Source organism: Fundulus heteroclitus, chromosome 2 (assembly GCF_011125445.2).
Source record: "Fundulus heteroclitus isolate FHET01 chromosome 2, MU-UCD_Fhet_4.1, whole genome shotgun sequence".
Taxonomy (NCBI): domain Eukaryota; kingdom Metazoa; phylum Chordata; class Actinopteri; order Cyprinodontiformes; family Fundulidae; genus Fundulus; species Fundulus heteroclitus.
In genome coordinates this window covers 6,073,110-6,084,196 of record NC_046362.1, presented here as the reverse complement: position 1 = coordinate 6,084,196, position 11,087 = coordinate 6,073,110, and the positions used below count along the sequence as shown (strand labels likewise).

The 11,087-nt window shown below is 41.8% G+C and overlaps 1 protein-coding gene across 1 annotated transcript; it reads right to left on the bottom strand.

The window, feature by feature from the left end:
* Positions 1-7,163: 7,163 nt before the first annotated feature.
* Positions 7,164-10,716, bottom strand: borcs5 (BLOC-1 related complex subunit 5). The gene is made up of 4 exons (XM_012865768.3): positions 10,298-10,716; positions 10,024-10,167; positions 8,119-8,276; positions 7,164-7,963 (listed from the first exon to the last, which is right to left on the bottom strand). The coding sequence occupies exons 1-4, from the start codon at positions 10,353-10,355 to the stop codon at positions 7,730-7,732; spliced, it is 594 nt and encodes a 197-aa protein (XP_012721222.2). The 5' UTR covers positions 10,356-10,716; the 3' UTR covers positions 7,164-7,729.
* Between the last annotated feature and the right edge of the window lie 371 nt (positions 10,717-11,087).

Genomic DNA, 11,087 nt, shown 5'->3' with positions numbered 1-11,087 from the left:
TAGCACAACAATGTGGAAATTTGTGTTTGGTTGATTATTTCTTTGTTGTAATGATGCTTCTTGGCAATAAATCTTATACCGCTGGAAAGGCTGTCTATTTCTCCATAAATGATGCCACAGCTGTAAGGAAAATGCATTTGTGGGCTCCACCCATAAGGAACTAGACATATCCTTTCTGCCGATGCCACGCTGCTTCTTCCCCTTACGCCTTTCGTTTGCCGTTGTTTATCAGACTGCATGATTGAAGCCTGAAGGAACGAGACATATGGAGAATTTAATTCAATTCAATTCAATTTTATTTATATAGCGCCAAATCATGAAACATGTAATCTCAAGGCACTTTACAAAATCAAGTTCAATCATATTATACCGATTGGGTCAGATTATACAGATTGGTCAAAATGTCCTATATAAGGAAACCAGTTGATTGCTTCAAAGTCCCGACAAGCAGCAGTCACTCCTGGGGAACCGTAGAGCCACATGGAGAGTCGTCTGCATTGTCCATGGCTTTGCAGCAATCCCTCATACTGAGCAAGCATGAAGCGACAGTGGAGAGGAAAACTCCCCATTAACGGGAAGGAAAAACCTCCGGCAGAACCAGGCTCAGTATGAACGGTCATCTGCCTCGGCCGACTGGGGTTACGGAAGACAGAGCAGAGACACAACAAGAGAGACAAAAAAGCACAGAAGCTCACATTGATCCAGTAATCTGTTCTACATTAGATGGTAGTAGCGGGTGAGCCGTCTTCTCTGGATGATGTCACAGTTTACAGAACGCCAGACCAGGTGTACCTACTATGAAGAAAAAGAGAGAGAGCAAAAAGTTAAAAGCTGAAATGACGACAGTCATTTCAATGTAATACAATGCATTTAAGAGTTTATTTACTCAACAAGTAGGGACATTTAAAGAACTGTACCCAGCCACAACGGCCTGACATCTCCTCCTCATGCAGGTCACCATCTTGGCCACCCACTGCAGTGGGATGGCTTCTCCTTCTTCAATCATAATTCAGACGATGTGGTTGTGTGGGTAATTGTGGCACAAACAGCACACAAAGGTGAATTTCATAAGTGTTCAGTAGATTGAGGTCAAGAATGCAGGAAGGCCTGATAGTGGCCACTCCCCCGGCGGTCAAGCATTGACATCTTGGAGGATGGAGTTCTAAGCGAACATGTGAGATAGCCACTGGTGAGAGAGTCTCATCCTGATGCCTCGCTGCATTGAGTTTGCCTCCAACGACGCCAAGCCTTGATTTTTGAGTTAAGGGGGTGTCGTCCCGCGCCGGTGCTGACCTCTGTAGGTTTTCATCTTATGATTGAACTGCTGTAGGCAGAATTTCAACTCCATATTTTTAGGTTAAAGTACACATATTGCTGACACCAGCAAGAATGACCGTGTGTCCAGTCTGTTCCAGATATATTCAAAAAGTCATATTATCCCACAAACCTTGACTGCAAATCTCTAAAAGACTAACCCACAGTTCCCACCACAGTTCCCAGGTACTGACAGGTGTCGTCTGCTTGTGAGGCCCACTTTGTGGCAAGATCAGATTTGGAAAACAACAATCACAATTTTATGTCTATGCGTTATAACAAAATTCATAAAATGTATATTTAAAGAACGACTTTTTAGAACAAAGTCTTATTCTAAATGTTTGAGTGTGCGTATTTTGGAAGTAATAAGATGTTTAGGGATCCAGATTAATCATGTTGTCAATCTTCCACATTGATGGTGTTTAACGCTGGTGGTCACTCGTGGTGTACAACAGGGTTTAGCAGAGTTTGGGCCAATTCGCTTTAATGTGTATATATATATATATATATATATATAAATATATATATATATATATATATATATATATATATATATATATATATATATATATATAAAATGTCTATTGTTATGCTGATGATGCTCAGCTAAATCTATCAATGACCTCTGATGAATCTAATCGTTCCGGTAGAAAACAATCATGTTTTGAAGACAGAAGAATGGGTGACATGTGATTCTCTGCTTTTACATCTAAACAAGACAGAAGTTGATGTCTTTGGAGCAGAGTCTTTAAAAGACACACTGTTCAGTCAGTCATTTACACTGGTCATTTTTTGACGGTATATTTAATTTAAATGCCACATTAAACAAGTTTCAAGAATATCTTTATTTTACCTAGAACACAATGTTGCCAAATGGTAATAGAAATATCCTGAGCAGGAAGTGACACATAGTACTTGATGTGTTTATAACTTCGTTACTATCATGAAGTCTGAAGATTTTAAAAAAAAAACTTGTTTACTGGTGCTACCACTACCAGTCTTCAATCATGCATGATTTACAGTTACTAATGCCATTAACTTTATGTTCTGTCTCTTTTTTTCTCCTCGCAGACGTTAGACCTGACCTGGTGTTTCTGTGTTGAAGCTGGGACACTTTCCTGGAGGATGCTGTCGGCAGAACTATTACAGCCTATAACTTATTCCATCTATAGATAATATGCTTGGTCCTGTCTCTCTCTCCAGGATGCAGCCACCAAAGAACCTGCCAGCACTAACTAAATTTAATGTTTACCAAAGTAAAAACTTACTTTGTTTTTCCTCACATAGGCTTTACTACAGACTCAGAGATTGTGTTTTGTTGTGTTTCTCTCCTAGCCATTAAAAGAGCTACAGCTGCCATTAACTCTTTAATATAGAACAAACTGAATTGAAGTTCAGCATTTATTCAGCAATGTTTTGTTAATATTGTTGCAGGTACGTGAAGGAAAACTGTGAATATTAAAGACATCCTGAAATCCCAGTAAAGTCATACAGGCATTTAGAAAAGGAATTAAGACCTGAAACTTGCTGCCACTTCTACATATTTGTATTTTGGTGAATGAAAGCTTAGATGTAAAGCCATGCCATCATTTAGGGTACTGTATATATGTATATTAAAATGTATGTAGGATTTGTTAACCACCAGGGTGTCATCACAAAAACAACTTGTCTAATAAAAAAACAGCTATCAAACTGAGGCGAGGCTGAGAGTCTTATTTGGATAAATGACAGCAGAGAGCCTGGTGTCTGGTCAGGTTTTTCTTTTTTTATCATCTTTAAAGGTATATAGCCACGTTATATGCCTATACCAAAAAGACCAGGTGATTATGATAAAATAAAGCTATATTCAACATCCACATCGACTCCCCCACAGCCAAATTAACATCTTAAACTGTCTCCAGCTCACACACAGCATGTCACTTCACCCACTCATACACACAGTCACATATTGGACCTGGTCCGCTCAACTCCCTCAGTCGCCATTAATAACCTGTCACTTACTGACCATTGGGCAATTACCTTGGACATTACCATATATTACATATTACAACCACACTCTCTCCTCCTGCCTTAATCAGTTAGCCCCTCTTAAAACAGCTACAGTCTCTTTTTCCACCTCAGCCCCATGGTACTAGCCTCGTGAGACCATCCTGATCTCGCGAGCTTTCAAGGTTTCACTCGCAGATCAGTCTGGATACTCTCCGTTAAAGAAAATTTGGAGCCGTTCACCAAACGAACGTCCAATCAGCGTTGGCTTTGAGGCGGGTTGAGGTGTGACGCAACGGGAAGCGCGACAGTTCAGTCTAAAGAACATGGCGGCTTCAGCCGATGAAACTAGCGTTAGCGCGGCTATCGAGCAAGTTTTATCGGAATTACAGAGTATTTCTTTGCTGAGCTAACGAGCCTTTACCTGCAGCAGAAAGAGTAGCTTGGCTTGTGGTTGTGTTTTCGTCGTCGCTCTGTTACGTGCGACGACGAATCTGATTGGTTCATTTGGCCCGTCTATCACCAACATAGGCCAATCAGCTAACCAGTATTTTCGCCCCATCCCAAAATTACTTCAACGGAAGGTTTCCAGATGGATATGCGGAGCAAATCTATCTGGCGGAGTCATGTAACCATAGTACACCCCTGAACCCCAATTCTCATCTTGATCCCATTCCGTCTCCCCTCCTTAAAACCTGTATTCTCACCCTAGTCCCCCTAATAACTCATATCATAAACACTTCACTTATCACAGGTTCTGTCCCATCCCCACTGAAACTTGCCACCATTACACCCCTCCTGAAAAAACCCGGCCTCAACCCTAATCAACTTGACAACATCAGACCCATCTCAAATCTTCCGTTACTCTTAAAAGTTCTGGAATGCTCAGTCATCTCCCAACTCAACCAACATCTTCACACCTCTCCGTTGTTTGAAACTTTTCAATCTGGATTCCCACCACAGCACACAAACTGCCCGGCTCAAAGTCACCAATGACCTCCTCCTCGACGCTGACTCTGGTTCCATGTCCATCCTTCTTCTCCTTGACCTCTTGCCGCTTTCGATGCAATAAACCACATCATCCTTCTCCACCGTCTTCAGTCCATCTGCATCTCTGGTACAACACTCCTTTGGCTCACCTCTTACCTCTCTGACTGATACCATTTTGTTTCCATTAACCACGTTAAGTCCCATACATTCCTCGTCACTCATGGTGTTCCCCAAGGTTCAGTGTTGGGCCCCCTCCTCTTCATTATTTATTTGTTACCCCTGATAATTTGCCATCATGGATTCCAATTTCACTGTTATGCTGATTACCCTAACCTGGCTATGCACCTTTAAATAGAAAAACAAACACTGTGTCAATGTCGGTGTTCGTCAATGCCTCCACACAGTCGTACTCAGTAAACTAGATAATGTGCTCTGATGGAGCTGGTATTAAACATACTTTTCATTAAGCTCACATTTTTGTATCATTTTTCTTAACAGGTCAGGTGTAATATTCTAATCTTAAATGTTGTGATTACATTGGCTGTCAAGTGGAAAATCATCATCATTCACACAAAAAAAAGACTTGGAAACATCAGTCTATGTGTAATTCATTCATATCATGTCTTTCTCTTAGTGAATTAAGAACTTTTTAATAATATTCAAGTGTATTGAATTATAGCATTTTGGATCATAAAGACCATATTATTCAAATTTGATCCACAGTATTATTTTCGATGTTTATTTCTGAAGCGCTTTAAAAACACCAGAACAGCAAAGTGCTGAACAAGATATAACAGAAAAAAAACAGGATTAAAGTGACAAGGCAAACTAAAGATTAATATTTGGCGCCACCTAGTGGAAAAACCATCCAACCCATGAAGGGACACTCCAGTCTGTGTTTTATTAACCTACAGTACTTTTATGAAAAGAAAACAATTCAGGACATTTTATTCGTTTTAAAGGATTTATCTGCAAACAAATGTATGGGAATAGTCAACATTTACAGCGTCACGACTTCTGTAATTCCTTACAGTTTTTTAATACCCGGGCCAAACACTGACCCATCCTTTGTTATCAGTGTGTTGAGCTGGCTCCTGCAGACCCACCTGCTTCTTCAGAACTGAAAGCAGGTTTTTCACAAGGTTGACTACGGGCTACTCTTCTGTTTAAGTATCCAACGTTTTAGTGTTTTGATCACCAAGCCATTTAAACACGTGCAAAAACGTTTCCATCATAATTAGAAGGTACACCAGTTTCCACTTAATTGGGCCTGGACCATTGAAAAAAAGCTGTTCTTGGGAGTCGCTTTGATTCTTGCGAGGGAGAACTCTGAGCAGGGCCACTCACTCGCATGAGAAGCAACGCCACACATGGATTGTATCAGGATACTTTAGTACTTTTGGGAAAACATTAAATGATGTTTAAGATATTCACTACAATCAGGATTTATCTGGAAAAAAGTAGCAAAATTCCTGCATTTTTCCTTTTTCCTCAGACAGAATCCAAAGGATCCAAACATCTGGCAGTTTATGAAAAATGATTCGCCCCGTGACAGATCTCTTTTGTTTTAGCACGCTTCAATGTTTCAGTTTTTTGGTCTCAAAGATGACCTGTTCATACAAAAAGCAGCGTTTAAATCATGAGTTCATTTATCAAAGCTATCCAAACCAACCAGGCCCTGAACTGTGATTAATCCTAGTTTTTTTTCTTCTGTTTTTTTAGGAAAGTGGAGTTCAGTTTCAGTCAGGCTTGGTTATTGCCAGATGTGGGGAATGAAGAAATCCCTAAATACAACCTGTGTGTGACAACATGAAGTCAGCCATGGAGAAACAGGCATTGATATTTATCAGTCTGGAGTGGCCGACCTATAAATCATTCCTGGAGCGCACCAACGATTCCTCCAGGAGGTCCCAAGACAAACTTTTTTCACCAAAAGATTTCAGTGTCTTAAAATGTGTGCTCCAATATCTACGCTGTAACAAAAGGGCGCTTGGTTTATAGTGTTGTAAATGTGCCGCATATTTATCCCGTTCTTGTGACTAAAATAAGTAAACCACCAGGTCTGAGTTAAGTGTCCCAGTACTTCCTCCTGATGAAACAGACATTTTATTGGCACAACAGTTTAACGCTTACAGACACTTCTGGTCTCACACTAAAGCCTTCGGTTTCCCCTGACGACACCAAGCAAGCCTAACAGCAAGAAACATTTTAACAGAAGCAGTAGGGCTGGGCGATTAATCGATTTAATCCATTATTGTCAAAATACTGCAAAGAGGAAACGTTACCTTAATTCGAGGCACTTTCATTTACTATTTTTTTTAACTCAGTTTGAATTTAAACAAGTGAAGTGAAGCCTGTTCTTAGCTTATTGTGTAAAGCCACTAGCAGCAAACATTTAGTTATAATGTCATTGTTTACAACGGCAGGGCCGCCATCTTGTTTCACAGCTTGTTTTTAGGAGCACTTTTAATTTAGGTCAACAACCAGAGGAAATGCTTGAAAGAAAAGCAAGTTTTTTAAATCATTTCTTTATTTTCTTTTGTGAAGCAAAAAAAAAAGGAAAAAATGGATCGGATTTGCCATTATTTCTTAGCCATATCACCCAGCCCTAAGAAGAAATTAAATTTGCTTGATTGGTTTCCTGTATAAACAGGACGTAGCCGGTTCTGTTGACTCCCACTTCCTGTTGGTAGTTCAGTTCTGTCTTTGGCGTGCGAGCTGCTCAGCTGTCGCTGACAAGCAGACAATATTAATGCTGGAATTTCTTAATGAGCTCCTAAATCATGTTACAGACAGAGATCTTAGTGTTTTTATTTTTCCATTCATCTCTGGATTTCTAATCTGTGCAAAAGCACGAGTCTTGCAGTCTATTCAATCCATGATTATTACCTTTAATGGTTCAGAGAGCAAAGCATTTCATCTAAAACCCTTCATGAAAAGCTGGACTGATTGCTCTGCAAGCAAACGTTTCCTCTTTCACTTGTGGTTTGTGTCCAACACCAGCATTCTCACTTCTCTCCCATCTACAGCCTTGATTATGATGTTCAGAATGTAACACCAGTCGGAGCAGTCAGAGATTTCAGCCAGGGTTGGTGAGGTGAGACGAATGATCCGAAAAAAAAAAAAAAAGTTCTTCTGCAGTCCTTCGGCAGTTTTTTTTTTTTTTTTTTTTTTTTTTTTTTGGTAGTTGTCCCCAAATCTCCAGTACAACTACACCAACATGATTTTATTTCCAAGAGGAAGCTCTAAAACCTGACCGCTCCTTCTCCGTGTCTCTCCTCTCCAGCAGGTTAGAACTGGTGTGGACAAACATGCAGCTGCCAGTCACTGCTACTAGTTCCACAAAACATCCGGCACTGAACAGAATTTCCCTCTCTGGGGAGCTGATGACAGCACCTGCCCCGCGGCGCCCTGAGGCAGCCCGGTTCATCTGGGCTGGCTACTTGGCAGAGGGTTCCCCGTCCGGCCTCATGCTGAAGGGCTCCAGGCGCTCGCTCTCCGGCAGCAAGTTGTTGAGGCGCTCCATCAGGGGCACCGTCTGGTCTATCCCCATCTGGATGCGGCGCAGGATCATAGACATCTCGTTGACCTTCTGGATCTGCTCGGCGTACTTGGCGTAGCGTTTCTGGCGCTCCTGCATTATGCTGAACAAGGCCTCCACTGACAGGTCCATCTGACAGGAGAGAAAATACAGGAGACGCTTTAGAACATACGATGACAGAGATGGGAGAGAACGTGGATGAAGGGAACCGCTCCTCTGGAATGGTCTGGTGTAGCCGACACCGTCATCTGCCTGTAAACTTCCTCTCTCCCCAGCTGGACAACTACCTCTTTGATCCTCTTAACAAGAGCGTTCTGGTCGAAGGCCACGGCTTCAGCACACTGGTGCAGGTGGTCCTGGTATCGGATGCAGAGCTGCAGAACCTGAGCGGGGTCCAGCCTCTCCAGGCACACGCTGCTTGGGGACGTCTGACCGCTCAGCACTCCTGTGGAGAGAAAGACGGAGCAAAAGAACTGCCGAGGTAAGCTGCACACAAGCTAGTTGACCCCAGGGGATCCAAAACATCTACAGTCCCATGTTAAAGGGTTTATACACACTGTTACACGTCTTACCAGGGCACCACCTCACCAAGTAGTGTGTAATTGTGGAAGGAAAAAGGATGCAATGTTTTTCACACTTTTTGATCAATAAAAATCCCAAAAGCTTGGCATTCACTGGTGTCCTGCCCCCGTTACCCCTGCTGCGCAGAACCACCCCTGGCTGTCCTAACCAGATTTTCCCATTGGAAATTTTACCCCGTCTTATTTGGAAAAGAGCTCAAGCTAAGTAAGACAGGATGGAGAGATTGAAGCCTGGAGGTCTAAACCGCTCTATTTTCACTCTGGGTGCTTGTTTATGTCGTTGTTTTTGCTGGAGGCAGAAACTTTCCCTGGTCTATAGCAGCTCTGTTTCCACGATTGACCTGTATTCAGCTCAAACCATCTTCCGGTTTATCCATTTCTGCTGAAGAAAAGAACCTGTTATACTACCTCCCCCATGTCTCACCCGTGTTACGGTTTGATCAGGGAGATGTGCAGTGTACGTTTTCTGGCACACACACATCACTTTACGTTTAGACCAAAACGTTCAGTTTTGATCTCAGCTGTCCAGATCACCTTCCTCCATGTTTTCCTCCATTAATATCCTGTGTGACTTGTGACAACCCGTCAAAACCAGCTCTAATGGCTTCCTTCATACCTCTCTTCCACAAAGGTTCGTTTCGTTTAGTGCACTACTAATAGCTGGCCTGTTAACAGATGCTCCCACCTGAGTTGTGGATCTCTTCAGCTCCTCCAGAGTTACCATGGGCCTCCTGTCTGTTCCTCTGATTAATTCTCTGCTACCAGCTCTGTCAGTTTTAGTGGACAGTCATGTCTTGGTTTGTCTGCAGTGTATCCTGTTAATCCTGCCACAGTTGTACTCCTGAGGTGAGCAGAACATCCATTTTTATACTGACATGGAATGACTTTAATTCAGCGAGTTCTAAAGACATTTGTTAATCCTGAATTATATTTTGGAATATCAAAGTAAAGTGGCCTTATAACAATATGTAACACTTCTCATTTTCTATTTATTTATTGTAAACCAATGCTTAAAACATTGCCTAATTTGCCTCCCACTTAAACATGATGCATTTCTTTGTGTTGGACTTGAAAATGTACCCCAGTAAATATAAATATATTGTTATATTCCGATGTATGTAACTGTGAATGTACATATGACATCATCTGCCTATTCTGATTTCTCTTGTATTTTTATTCTTAGTTTTTTTCTCATTTTCTTTTTGATCCACTGTATATATGAAGACACGCTATATATAACTGATGCACCTGTTCCTACTTTTGGCACCTTCTTCTGACTATTGATTGACTATTGAGCCGATGGGACATGTGAATTTCTCCAACGTGAGATCAATAAAGCCTATCTTATCTTATCTTAAATTATATTGATGTTTTTTGTGGTGTAAATGTCTGGCTTTCTTTCTCTTCTAAATTTCAAACTTGTTTTCCAATAAAGGTATATAGTATCCTAAGGCTGTCTGCGCTACCTGCTATAAATCCCAAACACTAATTATTCCACCTTATACTCATCATGACATCTTTGCTCGGGTGTATTACACCATGGGACTGACTCTGTCTGGCACTAGATGCCAACCTTTATGAGACAAACATACTACCAGGGGTGCATGGTACCTTTAAGAAGCGGCTGAAACGTAGGGATCTCTTGGAGCTTGATCACATCGGGGTCGTTGTGGATATTCCTCATGGACTGAGTCCCCGGGGCCACGACCACAATGTCATCCATCTTTGCCTTCTGCCTCGCCGGGGACGGCACCGCTGCAACGATCAGTCATCAGGATGAAATCGATGTTGGTTAAACTTTTTCTCTCCTCCTTTTTAATTTGGCCCATCTGTAACAAAGCCAGCTAGAATGTAACAGTGCGTGGAAAACAGGGAGGGTTCTTACCAGATGAGCTGTAATCGGAGTGTTTATGTTCCGCATCTCCACTCTGCTCGGCTCCCATGGTGCCAACACCCGACCGTCAGCCGCACTTTCCACCCAGTTAAGGCCTCCGGAGACAGCGACACAAGATGAAGGTCTCCAGTGAGTGCAGAGCCAGTGTAACCCTTACAGGATTTAAACACACTAACTACGAGAGGACCTTCATCGTGCTGCGGTTATTCCTAAACCACCCAGAAGCAGCCGTGGTCTGTCCTGCGGCAGCTCAGCAGCAGCAGAACAAAAAAAAAAAAAAAATAAAACCTGCTTCTCTGATTATTAAAGACATACAATCACAATGTGAAAGGATAAATACTATGTCATGCCCCGTTCACCAAAAACACAACAGACTCGATCTAATGATCCGCTTACTTCCGTAAATACTCGGTCCGGATGAACCTCTTTACTGCCCCCTGCTGCTGCGGAAGTGTCATCGCACACAATAAAAGCCATCAGAGCCACGCAACTGCTTCACAGTATTCCACGTTTAGTAATGTCAAATAACACAAAAGAGAATGCCATGAATAAATTAACCTACTTCTTTATCTCCCACATTCTAAAATTATTTAATTATGAACCCAGAAATAGAAGCTCTCAAACAAGGACATGCTGGGGGAAAAAAACAAAAACATACCATCATTTCATCCAACGTACTTTTAATGAGCGAGCTTTCTGTCTAAAGCATGAACTGAATGCAAAACATTACAAACATGAAAACGGTTGTGAAAAAAAACACTATTTAGTTTTTTTTAACCTG

What these genes read in the sequence shown, in the direction of transcription:
- borcs5 (XM_012865768.3), bottom strand. Translation starts at nt 10,355, where the DNA reads ATGGGAGCCGAGCAGAGTGGAGATGCGGAACATAAACACTCCGATTAC. An exon ending in GTTTCAGCCGCTTCTTAAAG is followed by an intron (nt 8,277 to 10,023) that starts GTACCATGCACC and finishes TTCTCTCCACAG; the next exon opens with GAGTGCTGAGCGGTCAGACG. An exon ending in TTGTTAAGAGGATCAAAGAG is followed by an intron (nt 7,964 to 8,118) that starts GTAGTTGTCCAG and finishes CTCTCCTGTCAG; the next exon opens with ATGGACCTGTCAGTGGAGGC.